The sequence below is a fragment of the Salminus brasiliensis genome, chromosome 15, assembly GCF_030463535.1.
Source record: "Salminus brasiliensis chromosome 15, fSalBra1.hap2, whole genome shotgun sequence".
Classification (NCBI taxonomy): Eukaryota; Metazoa; Chordata; class Actinopteri; order Characiformes; family Bryconidae; genus Salminus; species Salminus brasiliensis.
Window position 1 is genome coordinate 2,330,729 of NC_132892.1, and position 20,048 is coordinate 2,350,776.

A 20,048-nucleotide genomic window follows, 5' to 3' on the forward strand; every position below is an offset into this window, starting at 1 on the left:
CCAGCCAACTGTGCCACGCCCACTGAGTAGCAAAAAAGACTGACTGATAGGCAGCGTTAGCGCTCTGAGTGAATGCAATGCAACAGAAAAAAAACAAAAATGGGAAATAGCTGTAGAAATAGATTCAGCAAAAATTCAGAGCTATTCTTTCACATACTGCCGAATTTTTGTATTAGGGGAGGATGGTAGCCAGTGTTAGCTAGCTGAAACAAACACCGGTTTCCTTAACATTACTCCACAGAGCACAGTCAGCCTCACAGTTAGCCAATAACTATGTAGCTTTGGGCCATTGCCATCAGCAGTCGGAGTCTGAAAGAGCACAACTGGCCATGCGATGTTGGCTGGCACAGGCGTCTGTTAGCTGGTGTGAAACTGTGGATCCTATGATTTCCCACGATTACCGATTTCCTGGGGTCCTACGATATCCTCCGAGCGTGTCGGTTGCCTGGTGATGCTGCATCGTCGGCAGTTGAAAAGGCAGTGAAAAGAGGTGGTGTCTGGCTTTGTATGTGTTAAGTCCTTACCCTTATAGTGTCAGGTGCACTGCTAGTGCTAGGGGAAGCTACGAATGGGTGAGTTAATTGGTTGTACCAAACTGTGAGAAAAAGGGGGAAATTGAGGAAACCAATTTATCAGATATATATTTGAAGGCATTCCCTGCTGAGCTCTGTCTAGTCTTTTGTCCATTTTGGAGATTTTGCATGGAGGCGCAACGGTGCAGGTGGAAGTTTGCTAGCGCTGCTGTTCAGAGCTGAAAGTGTTGATGCAGAGACTGTCTTGCCACTCAGTCTGACTAAGTGGGTGTGTTCTGGCCTGAATGTGCATATTCTCTATACCAATAACTACAAGCTAAATCATTAAAGAGTGGAAAAGCTAATTGGAGAGAAGGTAAAAGAATCTTTAATCATCGCAAACCTGGATATTACTGAACACCCACAAAGACCCCATACAATATCCGCTATGTAGGAACAGACATTAACACCAATGGAAATATAATCGGATTGGAAACTCAGGATGATGAACCCCTGGTTTCAGAACCACATCAACAAGAGAGTAGGCCTACAGCAGTGTTCCACACCACAAACACTCACTCCCTAACCTTCATAGGTGGTGCAGATAAAGTTGAGCATCTGGTTCTCAGGCAGGCTGACCCACTGTTGCTGTCCTCCAGCCTGCACCGCCCCGGTTCTCTCGACAGTACCGCAGTCTTCTCCCTCTGTCCCGTTACCTGGAGCCCAGTTCTGGTAGCAGATAGACTCTCCATCCACCCAAAACCAGAAGCTGAGGGTGCAGGTGTGATGCAAACCCAACCACACATGTTCAGTGGAGGCGTTCTTAGCCACCTTCATCACCCAGAGCTGGTTCTCCTCAGAGTGAACTGAGACCAAGTCCACATGATGCTGTCTGCAGTATCTCAGAGCTTCTCTCCAGGTCCGATTCTGCTGGATCAAGATCAGCTTATCTGGAGAGGATTGGGGTAAATGGAATATTAACACACAGATAAACACAAAAACATATTTCAGACATAGACGTTACTGAATAAGTGTAGTGGAACTCACTCTCATGGCAGATGAATGGGAGCTGATTGGTGCAGTTATCATCATGCCACTGACCCTGGTCAGTCACAAACACTGCTGTACAGTTCTCATTTCCACCCAGATTGTCCGGCTGGTCAGACCTCCAGTACCGGAAGGAGGAGTGACTCTGATCTGACCACTCCCAGGTGTCATTAAACAGGCCGATCCAAACATGATCACTTTTTGAGTATGTTGCCACACTGCAGATCTGCTGGTTCTCAGTCTGGTTCCTCACTTTCACCAGGCCTGTGTGATTCTCTCTGCAGTAGCTCTGAGCTTCAGTCCAGTTCTTTGACTCATTAATGAATACATATCTCTCAGTGTTTGTCTTCTTTTCTGAAAGAAATTCAGTTCACATTATTCAAAACTGAGGTACCTCTCATAAGATTCCACCTTCAGACCTCCTGAAAGAACGCTGCCCTATAATGATCAAGAATAATAATGATACACAAACTAACAGCCAATCAGATTTCAGTATTGTCCAGATCCATTTCATGAAGTGACAGTGACTTTCATTAACATGAATCTAATAGTTCTTACCGTCAAAACACACAAAGGTATATGTGTTCCGACAGCTATCATCAATCCAGGTTCCATTTCCTTTCTTCATCGCAACACAGAACTCATTCTTTCCAGCATTATTTGGTTCTCCGCTGCTCCAGTTCCAGTACTCATTTCCCCCACTGTAGAAACCTCCATCTGCCAAAGACCACTGCCATCTCCCAGTGTTCCCTCTGTCCAGACCGATCCAAACAACGCTTCTACCTTTATCTTTCAGAGTGTCGTTCAGCTTCTTCATATGGTCCATGTTGTTGATGGTGGCCAGATCAGTGTAGGTCTCTCTGCAGTAGCTCTGAGCTTCAGTCCAGGTTTTACTCTCATTCACAAAGTGATACCGATGAGGATCGTATGGAGATACACCACAGACAGCTGTGAAGAAAAGAAGAATTGAATTCTATTATTATTAGTTGCGCTGTTTATTATTATTAGTCTGCTTTGGTGGGATATCTGGTCTTGCGTTCACAGATGTCCTCAACACCCCTTCTGACCATATCCAGAACTTCCGACTCAAAATATATCTCCTGACTGAAAGATAACAGGTAAACACATAACAGGTAACTTGCTTGGTCAAGACCATCCCACCCATGCAGGGTTGTATAGCGAGATCCAAGAGCCCAGACTAGCCCACCTACCTTAAGCCCTCAAGCTCTTATTTAACCATCCATGTACCTCAGCCACAGTAACCAAGAACCTGTACTGCGTTACAGCAGGCTATGTGGGAACTCATTTGTTGGGAAACTACTTTTGGCTGGAGGATTTACATAAGTATTAAAGCATGTTTAGCATGAAATTCTAAAAACTGAATTTGGCTAAAAACAAACGATCAGCACCTGTACCTGACAGCAGGAAGATGACTGAGATCCATCTCTGGTCCATTTCTGAGGAAAAGAAGTAAAGTTTCCATGTCTGTAGATCTTTCTGGTTAACATCACATCAATAATATACACATAAAGTGTGGACCACAATGTTTACCACCTCAACCACCCCAGGAAACAAGCTTTCATGCTGAATAGTAAGTCAGTGAATGTAAGTCCTACCTGAGTGTTGGTTGCTCTCTCTCTCTCTATGATCATGTATGTCTCTGTATCTCCTATCTTTATATCAGTACTTTCCAACCCCTCCTACCTCGGTTTTCTGGGTCTCGTTTTTGAACAGCAGTCAGTTTCAATGTCTAGTTTGCATGAGTTTCTGCAAACACACAGTCAGCACAAAAGAGCTGTTTGTTTAACATTCATTCCAGATTAGTCAAATAATCTACATCGTTAAAAAGAAAGGTTCTTCAGAGGGTTCTTTGATCGATGCCATAAGAAGAACCACTTTTGGTTTTAAGAATGAGAAGATCGAGTGAGTGAAGAACGGTTTTGAGAAGTTGTACGTAAAAGTTCTAGACCAATGTAAATATTCTTCATACTTCCAGCTTGTTGTTTATGGAACCATGAGTGGTTCTTCAGAGGCATCCATCAAAATTATTTTTTATTATTTTAAGTGTACAGTCATTTAAACCCACTATATCAGTAGAACATCTAAATTAGACCTTTTCCTGACAGGGATTTGCCCTGAATACTGCTGGTGCACATATTTTGCATATGTACACATGTATAGGCCGTCGTAGACAAAGAGGGGCACATAACATGATTTGCAGGAAGTACTGGGCTTGAATTGCCCTTCAGCCTCCAGACATCACGCGTCCACCATATTTCCTCAGGCCGAAAAACAGGTCTCAATGATCCAGTCAGAAGTTCTCACATTGCAGTAGGACACCCCATGTAACCTTTTAAAATTCATGGTCTCTTTTCCACTGCTGGGCCGAACTGTTCTGAGCACAGAGGGTAACCATTCCCCATGTTGGTTGGCTTGGCCTGGGGTTCCCAGCACGATTAGCTGACCGTACCTGGGGCCACAAAACTGTTCAGTGGAAGGGTTTAATGGCATAGGGATCTACTGATCCACTGGCTCCAGTTGATGGGTCAGAGCTGGTGGTTTTAATGTTTTCACCATGTCAAGTCAGTGTCAGAGCGGTGGTGACAATGACCCCTGAGAGTGGTGGTCAGTCCTGTGGGGTCCTGAGCATTGAATGACAGGGTGAAAGAAGGCTGATAACAGAGTCTGCAGAAAAACTGATGGATACAGTCTAGACACAGTGCTCCTATATGGTGATGTACAGATATCACTTTTTACAACTATTATTTGCATATGAGTTTTTTTCGAAGTAGGCATGCTTCCTGGTAGTTTTCCATGCCCACCCCACATTATCAACACCATCTTTCAGGTCTACTCTGCGCGGAATACAACATATTTGCATATGTGTTTATCAGTGTGTACGGCAAGGACTAATGTAAACACCACATGTTGTCTGACTGAAACTCTGCAGAACCAGATGAGCTATGCTCTCTAATATACCTATGCATATCGGGAACACCCCACAAGACCTGCCTGATGTTTTGGAGATATTCTGACCTAGTCGTTGTCTAGAACATCACAGATTCTTAGATTTCATCACCTTCAAGAACCGATTGTTCACTCGCTGCCTGAAATATCCACCCACACTGGTGAAATAGCCACTGGAACCAGATCATCAACATCATTCACTCAAGCTTAATATGATGGCTGATTGGTGTATAAACACTGCTGTCAATGTTTATTAGCACTCAAACCACAGCCTGGGCCCCGCCCTGACCTGACCTTGCACACCTGGAGCCAGTAAAGGCAATCAACTCCAGGTGGTGCTTAAAGGCCCTCAATGGGCTTTCAGCCATGTCTGTTTAAGATCCGTTTTGGTGTGAGGTGGCGGGTGGTGTTTATAAAGATCTACCAGGTCACCGTGGCCACATCCCCTTCCCATGAGGGACGTGTCAGAAGTTGCCAGCATCAGATTCAAAACCTTGACGCTGGCCTACAAAACCAAGACTGGACCAGCCAGCCCCTCTGTACTTGATGGCGATGGTCAAAAGCCGATCCGCATCAATTGCCCTTCGAGCTTCAAGTACGGCTCGGCTCGACCCACTGTCCTTTAAGATCCACGGAAGACGAGCGTCCAGACTTTTCTCTGTCCTGCACCGAAGTGATGGAACGAACTTCCCCTGGGTGTCCGAACAGCTCGCTGTCATCAAACCCAGCCTGAAGACCCTCCTCTTCTGAGAGTACTTGGGCGAATAGCAGAGTGACTTACTGACTTGTGTTTAGTAGAGTCTAAGATTAGAGAATCTTTAAATTATTAGTCTATTCAAACTAGCTGAGGTTTTTCTTGGGTAAATAGCAAAGCACTTTTGTAAGTCGCTCTGGATAAGAGCGTCTGCTTAATGCCTAAAATTGAAAAGGTAAATGATGTTTTGTTGATCGCACAACAAGGCCATGGTCTTGGTGCATGCCACATTATGGGCTGGTTTCCTTGACCAGGGATTAAGCCTAGTCCTGAACTACACAGCATTCTGAGCAGTAGTCCAGTCTGCCAGGTGGTGTCCAGGACACCGACCCTAGCAGGGTGCCCAATTGTTTTTAGTCTACCGCTGTACATAAATACATAAACAAACACGGTTAGACCCGTAGACTCCATTTAGCAGGATTAGGTACTGAGGGACAATGTGCACAGCTGGGTTTTAGTGAAGCCACTGATCTAATTTATAAGAACCCTTAAATGAAGCTGCACACATACACAAACAGAGGCGGGAGCTCAGCTGTGTAATGTGTACTAAATGGAAAAGTCGTTCAGAAAGTCACTGGTGAAATACAGTACAGTTTCTGTGTGTGTGTGTGTGTGTGTGTGAGCTGATGGGCCGTCACAGGAAGGCCTGTACTGTCTAATTTCCTGCTCCCTTGTCAGCCTGCATGCAGGACTCACCTCTAATGAAAACACAATCATCTGAAGGGAGCTGGTTATTACGCTTGTTTACCCTTATTGAAATTAGCAGCTCTGCCTGCCAGGAGACTCTCTGCCCAATTAGGATCCAGGCCTCATGCTAATGCTGCAGCGTAGGACGCTAATTGCATGCAGTTCCATCGCTGCGCTATTATCAAGAACAGCACCCTCATCCAGGAGGTGCGTCGAGGTACCACTGCTGTCAGATTCTGCTGCTTTCTATTTCAGCAGCCTTGGTCGTATGCAAATAACATGTATGTAAACAAGTTTTGCATGCACGTAGCTTCGTATCTGCTGCATGGCGCTTATCAGGGGAAAAAAAACAAACCAACAAAAAAAACATTTCTTTAAGCCACTTTTGTGCTTAAAGGGCAGGACATTGGGACATGTGCTTAAAGTCTATGGGATTTACAGCGCTCTAGCCATCCTAGGCAGAGGAGGCTGGGGCTTTAAAGATAACACAGGGGCTGAGAATAGGGCCGGGGAAGAATGAATGCCGAATGCTGAAGATGAAAAGCCGGATTTGAGGGAATGGTATGGAAATAGTCATTTTTGACGTCCAGCTGGCGCTACTGTTGGAGGGCTGCCTGTGACCTCCTACGTTGTCAACTTCCAGCCAATAATGCTAACATGCTTAAAAATGAAGGTGCCTGAAATCGTTGTCCAAGCAAGGCCATGGAGGAACCATTACTGGAAGTAAAGAACTTTTTATGAAGGTCTTTTTTTAAAAAAAAAAACATTTTTTAAAGTGGTTCTTTAATGGCATCCCTCAATTTGTAACAGTGTAACAGGGTGGTAAGATTTAGCCCATTGTGTCACTAGGCCCATGAGAGCCCAAAAGGTCATTTTGTTTAAAAAGGTCAACTGTCAGACTGTTCATTATACAGTTGAAACCAGAAGTTGACATACACTATATTAAATTATATTTAAAAAATTATTTCTATTTGCTAAATGCCAGAATAATAAGAGAGGGCATTTAAAGGCAATTTCTATTACTTTCTTCAAAGTCAAAAGTTTAAATACACCAACATTACCATCCCTTACATTACCATCCCCAACTGTGAAACACAGGATGGCATGATCATGTTGTGGGGTTGTTTTGCTGAAGGAGGGACTGGTGCACTTCACAAAATAAATGGCATCATGAGGAAAGAACATTATGTGGAGATACTAAAGCAACATTCCAAGACATCAGCCAGGAAGTTAAAGCTTGGGCCCAAATGGGTCTTTCAAAGGGACAATGACCCAAAGCAAACTGCCAAACTGGTTACAAAGTGGCTTAAGGAGAACAAAGTCAGTGTTTTGGAGTGGCCATCACAAAGCCCTGATCTCAATCCTATTGAATATTTATGGGCAAAGCTGAAAAGGCATGTGGCGGCCTACAAACATGGCTCAGTTACACCAGTTCTGTCAGGAGGAATGGGCCAAAATTCCTGCCAACTATTGTGTCCAAGTCATACAGTTTAAGGGCAATGGTAGCAAATACTAATGAAGTGTATTTAAACTTTTAACTTTGAAAAAAGCAGTAAAAATTTAAAATAATGGAAATGGGTTATGGAAAATAGGGTACATTTAAAAAGAAATTATTTAAAAACAAACAAAAACTGTATTTTTAATACATTTGACAATTAAATCTTACTAACAATACGCCACAAATAAAATATATAATAATAATAATGGATTAATAAAAGACTATGAGAATAGCAACACACACTAAAAATAAATGAATTCATAATCAGGACTTCAAGATCAAGATCACTGCAGTCAAAATCGAAGCTCAGAGGAATGAAGTTCAGGTAAGATAAAGACACCCAATCTCATGCAAAACTTTGGGCACCCCCATTCAAATGATGTTTTGTTGATTTATACAAGGCCAAGGCCTCAGTACAGGTTACATTATGCACTGGTTTCCTGGACAGAGGCACCTGTTGTGCTAATACAGTGTCATCACTGATGGAAATTCATGCAAAGGGCAGCGTGGAACTGTGGCCTTTTGCCCTGGTGTTATGTTATCCTGTCGGACTGCAAGCAAGAGGGAGAGAGGAGGACTTCACGAGAAAGGCAATATAGGACCACTGCTGTGAGCTTAAAAGTACACAGAGATTGTATCAGTGAAGAAGGAAACACTACAAAACACATGGGTGAGATTTTAACTGCACTGCATTTCTGGACATATAGTAAACAAATAATATAACATTTAACAAATTTATTGTGCTGTTTATTTCCCTTTATTTTACAGAAATGAATAGGATCCTTTCAGTTGCCTTACTGTTCTCAGGTCAGATATACACACATATATTTAAATATGTGTCAGTTTGGGATTTGATTGGCTTGTGTCCAATTGAAGAGAGTATTTGGACCTGTTATCTATGTGTATGCATGTGAACCCATACAGAAATCTGATTTATAGTCATATATCCACAGGTATAATTAAAGAATTGGGTAAATATGTCAAAATATATGTACATATATATGGTATACATATGTAGGCATCATAAATTAACAGACATATAAAAACATATACATAAATATATTTGTAATAGATACATCGGAGAAAAAATAAATAGAATTATATATGATATATATTTCATATACAGTATATCAAATTACCAGTTATATATATGCAATATATGGGTGATGCTTCCCATATATTGGTTGTATATATGACAAAAGTATTTGTCCCATATTTGAAAATGGCCATATATGTTTATGTACAATTAAAGGATTGGAACTCACACCCCCTGGGCCATAGTGGTAGCTCATTAAACCGCTGTCAGAATTGGAGTCCTCTGCTGTAACTCATTTTGTCTCAGAAAAAAAACCTAATATCATATATGTGCGCTATATAAGTGTGTTCTGATGCAATGGAGCCTCTCACCAATCTCCTTTCTTTGTTTCTGACAGCTGTTTGTGAGCTTACAGCTTACATTTCTTATCTATATCACTTTGTGAATGAGAGTAAAACCTGGACTGAAGCTCAGAGCTACTGCAGACAGCACTACACTGATCTGGCCACCGTCAACGACATGGATGAGATGAATAAGCTGAACCAAATGCTGGAAGAGAAGCTTGACGCATTTGTTTGGATTGGGCTACAGAGTGGAGGTGCTGACAGTTGGGGGTGGTCTGACACAAAATTCAGCAGACGTGGACTGAGATACAAGAACTGGAACAGTGGAGAACCGAACAACAACAATGAAAATAAGGCCTGTGTTTGGATGAATGGACATGCTAAATGGATTGACGGCGCCTGTACCTATTTATATTATTTTATGTGCTATGATGGTAAGAACCCATTAATGTTTATTTCATTTCTGTTGGAGCAACTATGAAGGTCTGAGGTTATGCTAATCCATCCACTTTGTACAATGTATAAACCTACAAACTGTAAAATTAGACAACCCAGCCAGTTTTCTGTGGTCTGTCAAGGTCAGAAAATATTGCATTCAACACACAGTTGTTCAGATTTGGCTTGTCTTGTACCTTGGCCACCAAAAAATGTGACTTAATATGGGCCTGATTTGAGAAGCTGGAAACCTAGGTAGGCAGATATAGCAGACTTCTGCTAGGACAGAGAGAGAGGTGTGAACTTAAGGTGAAATGAGAATAAATAATATAAATATATTTATATACAAATAAGAATTTGTGTAGCTGGGAAGAATAGTGATAAAAAAGGGCAAGGGTTGGATAAGGTTCCAGTGCTGATTCCCCCACCCCCATCCTTTTTCTTCACCCCTCTCAGCTATGCAAATTCCTACACTTTACCTCTTAAGTTTATTCTCATTTGTCCCTGTTTGCACTAGCCAACTAACGTTTAACTGCCAGCCATAATCTGCTTAACCTTTTAAAGAGGTTTCATTCCCTTTCCTGCAGTAAAAGGATGTTATATTATTTATATATATATATATATATATATATATATATATATATATATATATATATATATATGTGTGTGTGTGTGTGTTTTAGATTGACATAATATGATGTTATCATATATATAAATATATATATATATATATATATATATATACATTAAATCAAAGGATCAAAGTATCTTATATTTAATATATATATGGATATATAGATACATGTGTATATATATGATATCATTATATTATGTCAATCTAAAACACAATAATATACACACAATATATATACACACACAAAATATGATATCATATATATAATAAATATAAGATTCTTTGATCACACCCACACACACACACGCACATATATATGTGTGTGTGTGTGTTCATTTAATACATTTATTTTAGAGAGGGCCTTTCATACATGTTATAAACTTCTACAGTTATCTACAGAGGGAGGGGCTCCTCAAATGAGTGGGCAGTCTAATTCTACTAAATATATATATCGATATTTATATAAAATAAGTGACTTATTATATATGAAATATGCTACCATATATCATATGATTATATGCTATATGAAAATTAAAGATATTTGTTGTGTGTGTATGTATGTATCATTTCTAATACCTAATCTCTTGTATGTATATTTCGAATTTTGTGTTAAATCACTAAACGTGAGACCTGGGCAGCTCATAAAAAAATCAGATGTGTAGACACTCAAAGATACACAAATATAAATATAATATAATGAGTTTATCATAATCTGTTTTTTCAGTCTATGAATCTGTAACGAACAACATATCGTCAATGTATTTCAGCAAAGTCCAAACTATTCGTATTTATTAGTGAGTCAAAGACCTGGACTGAAGCTCAGAGCTACTGCAGAGAGCATCACACCGATCTGGCCAGTGTGGTGAGCCAGGCTAAGCAAGACGCGATCAAGAAGGCAGCCAAAGACAACACTGTTTGGATCGGCCTGTTCAGAGACTTCTGGAGCTGGTCAGATCAGAGTACCTCCTCTTTCCGATACTGGCAGGAAGGCCAACCAAACACAGTGGGCGGGAAATGCACTGCGGTGCGTGTGACGAAGGTAGACAACGCGGGTCACTGGTATAACATGAGCTGCGATAGCAAGAACCCGTTTTTCTGCCATGACAGTGAGTGGCACTGACCATATTCCAGTCAAATATCGCTGGTTCTAATTAACACAAGCTGAGAGTCAACCTTCTTCCATTCCTCTCCAGATAAGCTGGTCTTGATCCAACAGAGACGGACCTGGAGAGAAGCTCTGAGATACTGCAGGGAGAAACATGTGGACCTGGTCTCGGTTCACTCTGAGGAGATCCAGCTCTGGGTGATGGAGGTGGCTCAGAACGCCTCCACTGAACATGTGTGGCTGGGCCTACGTCACACCTGCTCCCTCAGCTTCTGGTTCTGGGTGAGTGGACAATCTGTCTGCTACCAGAACTGGGCTCCAGGTAACGGGACAGAGGACGAAGACTGCGGTCCTGTCGAGAAAACCGGGGCGGTTCAGGCTGGAGGGGAGCAGCAGTGGGTCAGTCTGCCTGAGACCCAGACGCTCAACTTCATCTGCACTAAAAGTAAAGGTTAGTGAGAGTGTTTTTGACTCTCTGTCTGATGTCTCTGGATCAGACACCACCATGAGACTAAAGCATGTCTGTTGTTGTTGTTGTTGCATCTTTTTGAAGGAGACAGCGACTGAACACATCAGCAGACCCACGGTGCTTCAACATCACTGAGGATGATGAAAACATGCAAGCTTTACCTGCTAGCATAAACAAAGCCTATGCTAACGTAACTAATGTCTTTGCTAGTTTGTCTGATGCCTTTGCTTCAGTGGTGTAATCTGTACGCTTGGTAGCCTATATGGTTATTAGTGGCCTTAACCACAACATATAGCTATGAGCTAGCATTAGCTTGTCTGTTGCCTGGCTGACTTTCTCTCAAATATGTACGAATATCCATTACTCTGCTCAAAAAATTAAACCGGAATATCAAAATAAACCGACTCTGATTGAAGATGCTGCAGCATTATCCTCCACTCTTAAAAGGTGCTACAAAGAGTTCTTCTTAAAGGTTCTTCACATCCACTGCTCATGTTTGGGGTCTTTCTGGAAACAGTGGTTCTTCTGTGGCCCATTTAGAAAGAAAAAATATATGGACACATCCTAAAACCTATTTCAGAATCTAGTGACTCTGAAGTGGTGCACTATTCTACTGTGCAGCGACATTTGCTGGTACTTCCTAGCAGCTTCAGCTTTTGCCATTAAAATCAGAGCCATGCAGAGCCAAATATCAACTGCTAGGTCAGGTTTAGATGCTTGTTCATGGCATCACTGGCATTCTGGAAAAAGGTTCTCTTTCAATACTCAATTGACACCTGCACTCATCTGCGGACGCAAATGCATGCAAAACACACACACACTTCTCTTAGACTGACATTTGAATACACAACAGGAAAAACACACACTTAAACATACCTGTTGTGGGGTTGTCCTAAGTGGTATATGGATTCATCACACATAGACAACATGTCCAAATGTTTGTGGACACCCCTTAAAAAATAGTAAATGAGTGAAAATAATTAACTCAATTAACCCACCCACTCACTAGGACTAATGCTCCCAACACTAGGAGGGTGAGGACTAGCACATACCTACCCCCTGACACGTGGATTCAGCCACCGCTTTTATCTTCCAGACATTTTGCATTTTGCAAAATCAAAATGATGATGGAAGACATATGGCTCTTTTTGAACTTTTGAGCTTTTTATTTAACTTTAAAATGCTGACAGTTTCACTGATGTTTGTCAAATTTAACTGATTAAACAGATACGGTGCAGCATGTACATACAGTTTCACCAGGACTGAAGGTGGACTTACCAAAATAAACCCTGTTCATGTGTATCCTCTTGTTGCCCCTTAGTTTTACTTTGTTTTTTTTTATTGATTTTAGGAATGTTTTTGCAAATGTTTCAGATATATATAGTTTGTTATTAGAGTTTTAGCAGATACTATGTTTTGCCCCTCCTATGTTTCAATACTATATATATACAATACTATATACATATTAATAATAATATAATAATTGGCCAGTTGGTCAATCCTTCACATTATCATTAAAAGATGTCTGACATCAGTTGGAACCATAACATATAAAATATGGGGTGCCAAAAAAAGTAATCTTGTGGCCCCATGTTAGGGGTATGTTAGTTGATCCAGCTAACAGAGTAAGACCAACAGTTATTAAACACATATTTAACCAAGCCTCTGTGTTTGGCATTTCAATTTAAAACTCTAAATATAAGCTGGCATCAGCAGCCGGAGCCTGAGGGAGCACAACTGGCCTTCCTTTTTGGGGATCTGGCTGGTGTTAATTTAATTTATAAACAATGAAGATAAATATTTGTTTTGCAGTATGGTATGCATTCACTTAATGGGCCCTTACACCCTTCTTACACCCTTGCAATACACATTGTTATCTTACACCCCGCCAACAGTCTATTTTCTCGCCAAAAGTTCGCTAAATTAGAACCCCTTACCTCACTTGCCCCTACAAGTAAGATACACTTCCCATGGTAAGCGCTGTCTCTTCCAATAAGATAAACACCACAAAGTAGAGGCTGTTATCGAAGGATGGCTGTTCAGTTATTACATGGTGTCATTGTGTCACACCTATTAATCAGGCCTTATTTTGTGGGGTCTGTAATTGCTGTGAGGAATTCGTTTAACCTCCGAGACCCTGACCACACTATTGCGGTGCATCTAATCAAACGTCTGCTCTCAGTGACACCTACAAATCAAATTAAACCATTTTACCCAATGTTCCACATCTGTGGCTCGGTCTAGTTCCCCCCAGCTCACACATTACACTGATTACTTCCTATTGACTGACGAGAATAAGACAATAAGATCGTGACAGTGTTGGATTTCACTTGGTTAAGATGTAGTATTACATCCTAAATGTGCTTTCTTCCCTGCTGAAAAAAATGGGTAGTTCAAGCTGGTAAAGATGGTCAAGCTGGTTCTGTTAATTGACCAGCTTTGCTCTCACCAGCATAGGGTGTGTGTTCATTAGATATTGATGGTTTAGCTGGTCTGCAAACATGACCAACCTGACCTGCTTGAACAGCAGCATGACCAAGTTTGACCATGAAAATGCTGGTCAACCAGCATGACCAGCATAACCAGCATGACAATGCTGGTTGACCAGAATGTCGCTGCTAGTTGACCAGCATGACTAAGCTCATTGACCATTGTGACCAGCATCACCAGGTGGTTGACCAGCAAAACCAAGCTGGTTAACCAGCAAAACTAAGCTGATTAAATTGTTCAACCAACTAAGCTCTAAGCTTAGTTTTCATTTGAGCTTTGGATTTGCTGGGCAATCAGCATGTCCAGCTTGGCCAAGCTAGTCATACTGATTGACTAGTTTTGGAAAAGATGGCTTATGAGTTGTGGTCAAGCTGGTCATACTGGTGGACTATGTGGGCATGTTGGTCGACCACCTTGGTGATCCTAGTTGACCACCTTGATCATGCAAGTCATCACTTTGATCATCAGCTTGGTTCATGTTGGTCGACTACCTTGGTCAAGTTTCTTAGGGCCTGTGGTTTGATTCCTAAGGCCTGTGACTGACCCGGCCTCTAAAAACTGTATTCATAATATTATTTTTTCACTTATTTTATCACCTTTTGGCAGAATTTGTTAGAACTGTGGAATATCTTTTCTTAGGGCCCAAAACTCCTGGCAGCTTCCCTTGCTGGTAGACCAGCTAAACCGTCCGACTTAAACAAAAACTGTTTTTTTTTCTTGCTGGTCACAAGCTATACTGGTCAACCAGCTTAACCAGCTTGAGCTAATCAGAGTTCAGCAGTTCTGTTCCTGATCATCATCATCATCCAAGTTCATGAGCAATCTCCAAGAACTAGGGCATTGCCATATAGCATCACAGTAGACCCCTAGCTCCCACTGCTTAGGCTGGGTAGCTACCACCCATGTGTTTATGTACATATGAGCTAATGGGAGAAGACAGGCATTTGGACTAAACTTGCCTGCAGCACCTTAAACATCTCAGCAGGGCTGCTTTGCTACCTGCACACCTCCACATTGCTGCAGGGCATCAGACACAGAACCCTTCCACCATATAATGTATATAACCCATCAACATGACAGACTGGACACACATTGAGGAAGAAAAGTTTGGGCATGTCATGAGCCATTTGAGAACGGCAACTGGAGAGAGGAAACTTGAGGGGCAACAGGATGACTGACTATCTCCGACGTCTGCTGCCCTGCTCCTGAATGAGTTTAGACACAAGCAAAATTTGCCACATCTGACCCAATCCATCAACTTTACTATGCAGACAAGGTTCTTTTAAGGTTCCTCAGGGGAAATCTAGAGAACTGCTGTATATCTGTTGCTACTGATTCACAGAGGAGGTTTAGAAGTGTTCTTGCTCTTGCATTAAACATTTGGTGAGAGTACACTGTTAAAAGAACAAGATACTTAAAGTACGTTTGAATTTAAAAAAAAAATTAAACTGTGAAGGAACCTCTTAAGGTACTTTAAGGAACCTTCTTTCTTCTAAAAAACCTTTTCTTGAAGGTTCAAGAAAGCACATTAAAAGGATCCTCCACAGGTTCAAATGGAAGAACCGCTAAAGGATCTTGTTTTTTTAAAGTAGCACTTTGACCTCTAGGTTTGTAGAAACCTCTAGAACCTAGAGAGTTCCAAGAACTCAAACATTCTTCATTGCTCTTAGAGGTGCTTTTAAGAACCTTTGGGATTCCTCAGTATGAAATCTGGTTCCTCGAAGATGCCATTCAAATTAAGGTTCCTAGGCTACAATATTTGGATCCAACTATCTCATGCAAATAAACTGTAGCTCTTTGCAAAGTCCTTCATCCTAAAGATTGTCTTCCTTTAAGAACCTCTTCTCAAAGGTTCCTTAAAGCACCTAAAGCACCTCCAAATTGAAACAGTGTTCATTGAAACATCCAATACCCCAACCTACTGTACTGTTGAAAGGATGAGATCTTTGAGGAACATTGCAAAGTTCAAGAAGTTCCTCATAGTTGGATCCAAATATAGTAGCCTAGGAACCTTCATTTATATGCAAACTCTGAGGAACCAGATTTCAAACTTTTTCAAATCTTACAGGCATCTCTAAGAACATTGACCCAGATAACATGCCCGTTCTGTTCATGAATACCATGCTGGTTCTGCATATGGATGGGTTAAACATGGGCCCATCTGGGTTGGACATTGCACATGGGGCCTAGACAATGAGGCCAGCTCTGCACCAGCAACAACACATGTCCAAACCCACCTAGTCCATGTTCCACCCATTTGAGCCCCACATGAGCATGTTGACCTAAAGGTTCTTCAAGGAACTGTTCATTCTGTACAATGCAGTCCCACCTAATTGGAGGCAGCATAGGGTACCAGGCTCTCTTCTATGATTTACCTGGCTAGCCGAAACCACCCCACTGTGCTTCTAAAGTTTGTGTACTCGTCAGGCAGTATTTCTTTGTGCAGTGTTTTCATATTACCTGTGGTCTCCTCCAGTCTCCGAACAGCAGGTGAACATCTGTCCCACGTCCTCAGAGACTGCAGCAGAGAGTCCAGAGATCAATTCTGCATAATGGCATTAATACAGCGAGAGAGGAAGTGAGGGAGAGAGAGATGCGTGTAAACAAAACCGAGGCAAAGTACTTGACACTACTGTACTTACCCGCAATCCCCTAGAGAGATAATTGTGCTAATGATCCTGCAGCTGATGGAATTGTTATTTTCTCCCTGACCGTGCAGTTAACTCCCCCCCCGCCCCCCAGCTAATTAGCCAAAAATTGGATGTGTGTGTGTAAGGGCAGGGGTTGTAGAAGTTAGTAAACTGTTTATATACAAACTTTCCATACGGCTTTCGCAATTTCAGTGAGTGAGTGAAGCAAGGACCACAAAGCTAACAAGTATCTGAGCTGGCGAGAGAAGATGTAGGCTTGATTAAGTTAAGGTTGGATCTCCTTGCTTGAAATATCATTGGAAGTATGATTTTAAGTAGTGCAACGACATGCTGTAGCATTAATACATCGACATCGCTACCACGGCATTAGCAGAAGCTTTCCCATCTAGGCCACAATCTCACACATGATTCATCCACCCTGTGCTCAACAGTGGGTAAGGAGTTCTTTTCATGAAATTCTGCACCCCTTCTTCCAACAAATGATCTCTATAGATTGCTTATTTGAATTGTAGATGTTAGGCTAATGGTGGATCTTGTGTCGGTCTGGCCTACACAGGACAGCCTCTGTTGCCTCTGACCAGTCACCAGGCCCCATCAATTTAGCCCTTGTCAGAGAAACTGAGATCTTCAGGAGAGCTAGGTATCAATGCTACTCCCTTAATCCTGGAGTGGTGACCAACATCTCATTTACCTTCCTGCAGGTTTATCAAATAAACATTACTGATAATGGTATTGTGGTGGATTCTGGTTGGAGTTAAAGTCTATGTCAAGGTAGATCTCCAAGAGGGTTCGCAAGGTTCACAAGGTTGTCCCCGATTCTTCTCCTCAGGACAGCCTGGAGGATTTGCCACTGTGATTAGCTCAGTTCGGCCTACCCAGCTCTCCACAGCTTCTGATTTCTCCGTCATGTCTCCGTACATTAAGCTGGTTGACGTCTCTTCGGGCGGATTTAGAATGAGGTGTGAAGCTGAGCCTGAGCATTTGGGAAGAACTACGAAGCCCAGGGGACTAACAGGGTGAGCAGACGAAGCCCCTTCATGCCCTCAATTGGGCTACAGACTTGACGTGTAATTAAAAACACCTCTTTCCACCCATCAAACACCTTCCCCCGGCCAGCCACAACCATCTGCTCCATCAGCTGCCTGGCTGCATCAGTTCACGTACACTACTACTGCTACTACTACACTGTGTTTGCCCTAGCAGGAGAAACTCCACGCAAGCTTTACACTGCAGTGTACACCGATCAGCCATAACATCCATTCACACCACCTGGCTAATAGTGAGCAGGTCCCCCTCTTGATGTCGGACCATTCAAGGCATGGCTCCACAAAACCTCTGAAGTGTGTCCTGTGGTATCCGGCACCAAGACTGATGTTAGCAGGAGATCCTTTAAGTCCTGTAAGTTGTGAGGTCAGGCCTCCATGAGCCTTTGGCATCTACGACCCTTCGTCGCTGGTTCACCGGTTGTCCTTTCTTGGTCCATTTTTGGTGGGTACTGACCACTGCATACCAGGAACACCAGACAAGACCAGCCTGATGCTTTGGAGATGTTCTGACCCAGTCATCTAGAACATCACATTTCGGTATACAAGTTTTGTTTTTAGTTTTTAAATTTGTTGAAAAATTGTTCTGTATGAAACCAAAAGTGGTTCTTTTATGGTATCGCTCAAAGAACCCTTTGTAGCACCTTTATTTTTAATAGTTCGGAGCGATTTTAAGGACGCAACTGATGTATTCTTCTTGGGCCACGGCACAAGTGCCAGTAAATGAAGCCTTTGGAGCAGCGTTTGTATAAGAATGTTAGTTTTCATAGTCCAATTCAGTCAATCAAGCTTTCCAGTGATGTCATCACACAGCCTGGTTATAGGTCAATGGGCTACTAGGAAGGAGTCCTCATAGGAAAGTCGTACCGAGGACCTGCCCTACCTTGGCTGCAGCCTAGGCTTTGAAACGTAGTGATACTGAAACTCTTAGGAGCGCGGTATGTCGACCTACATCTGGGTCACTTGTACTATATGGTCAAGATAGGGCCTTTTCATCTGACCACTTTTCCAGCAATGCTGAAGTAGCACCACATTTAACCCCTTTTTTTGGGGGGAGGAGGGTTTATTTTTTTCTAATGCTTTCATCCACCACAAGCCGAAACCTGGCATCAGGCTGCTGTGGGTTATGAAGACAAATGAGCCGTTTGCTGGAGTAATTCCCTCATCATCCGTTAGATTAGAGGCCTGTGGAGGCATGACCACAAACAGAAGGCCGTGCACTCACAAGAAAGAGAAACGAGGTAAGTGCATTTACTGGGGTGCTGATAAATAACCCAGCTTGTTCTTTAATGCTGTGTGTTGTGGCTAGTGTGTGTTTGTGTGTGTGTGTGTGTGTGTGTTTCCGACCACCGTGCTGTTAGCAATGGTGGTATAGAGGCAGCAGTAATAAGCAGTTATTGGAGCCCTGAGGAGACCGTTTTCTCCAGATTGCAGAGCCAGTGCGCTCAACTGCCTGCTGAGTGGACTACTCCACCACACTGATCCACACCAACATGCAGCAGAGTCCAATAAAACGCTCGGCATCTCAGCTGACTGTTTCTGCTGGACACAGCAGAGGCCTGACCACAAGCAATGGCCAGCTGAGTGGGCTAAGTGATTTTTCCAGCGGGTTTAGTAGATTAAGCCTTAGGGCTAATGCCAGGGATTACACTACGCCATTTTTAGCCCCGATTCTCAGTCTAGCTGAGTCTGGGCTGGTCGGCTCTCATCCGCAGATTTTCTGGCAGTGGGAGTCGACAGTTGGAGAGATAATCCAATAGTGTGTGAGGGGCGTGGTTTTTGGCCTCCCGAAGGAGTTTTAGACCAGTCTGAGCATATCGAACACGTTTAATGGTGGTTCTGACCACCCATCAGCAACATCACCCATAGCAAACACCTGGGATATATAATCACAGCAACTACTTTTCAACAGCATAGCAACCACCTGGGATCCCATAGCAATCACTTTGCACCACCATAGCACCACCTGGGATCCCATAGCAACCACTTTGCACCACCGTAGCAAGCACCTGAGATACCGTAACTGCCACTTAGCAGCGCTGTAGCAACCACTTAGTAACACCATAGAAATAACCTAACCATTGGATAACATTTCGACACCAAAACAACCACCTTGGATAACATAGCAACAAGACAGCAAAACCCCAAGCTGCCCACCCCTGCACTAGATGCTGAAGCCCCCTTGCTTGGAGATGGGGACACATAGGGGACAGTGCTCCAGTGCTGCTGACAAATGGAGGCCATGTACGTGCCGGAACCAATTTATGTGCAGGAAAGCCCTCTCACTGGGGGGGGGGCTCTCTTCTTTTTCTGTCCTTTCAGCGGTGGTTCTTGGCATGCCGAAGAACAGGAAAGAAAGCCGCCACGAAGTTCCCT

The 20,048-nt window shown here is 42.6% G+C and overlaps 2 protein-coding genes across 2 annotated transcripts; one reads left to right on the forward strand and one right to left on the reverse strand.

The window, feature by feature from the left end:
- Positions 1-1,094: 1,094 nt before the first annotated feature.
- On the reverse strand, positions 1,095-3,003 carry LOC140536256 (C-type mannose receptor 2-like). The gene is made up of 5 exons (XM_072657975.1): positions 2,975-3,003; positions 2,627-2,663; positions 2,343-2,532; positions 1,560-1,913; positions 1,095-1,462 (listed from the first exon to the last, which is right to left on the reverse strand). Exons 1-5 carry the CDS (start codon positions 3,001-3,003, stop codon positions 1,095-1,097), a joined length of 978 nt encoding a protein of 325 aa, XP_072514076.1.
- A 5,855-nt stretch (positions 3,004-8,858) lies between these two features.
- On the forward strand, positions 8,859-16,531 carry LOC140536257 (macrophage mannose receptor 1-like). The gene is made up of 4 exons (XM_072657976.1): positions 8,859-9,282; positions 10,673-11,020; positions 11,108-11,470; positions 16,455-16,531. The coding sequence occupies exons 1-4, from the start codon at positions 8,859-8,861 to the stop codon at positions 16,529-16,531; spliced, it is 1,212 nt and encodes a 403-aa protein (XP_072514077.1).
- The last annotated feature ends 3,517 nt before the right edge of the window (positions 16,532-20,048 follow it).

Coding starts and splice junctions, on each gene's coding strand:
- LOC140536256 (XM_072657975.1), bottom strand. CDS start 3,003: ATGGATCTCAGTCATCTTCCTGCTGTCAG. Junction 2,533..2,626: donor AGTCGGAAGTTCTGGATATG/GTCAGAAGGGGT, acceptor TAATAATAATAG/AATTCAATTCTTCTTTTCTT. Junction 1,914..2,342: donor CGACACTCTGAAAGATAAAG/GTAGAAGCGTTG, acceptor AATTTCTTTCAG/AAAAGAAGACAAACACTGAG.
- LOC140536257 (XM_072657976.1), top strand. CDS start 8,859: ATGGAGCCTCTCACCAATCTCCTTTCTTTGTTTCTGACAGCTGTTTGT. Junction 9,283..10,672: donor TTTTATGTGCTATGATGGTA/AGAACCCATTAA, acceptor CATATCGTCAAT/GTATTTCAGCAAAGTCCAAA. Junction 11,021..11,107: donor CCCGTTTTTCTGCCATGACA/GTGAGTGGCACT, acceptor ATTCCTCTCCAG/ATAAGCTGGTCTTGATCCAA.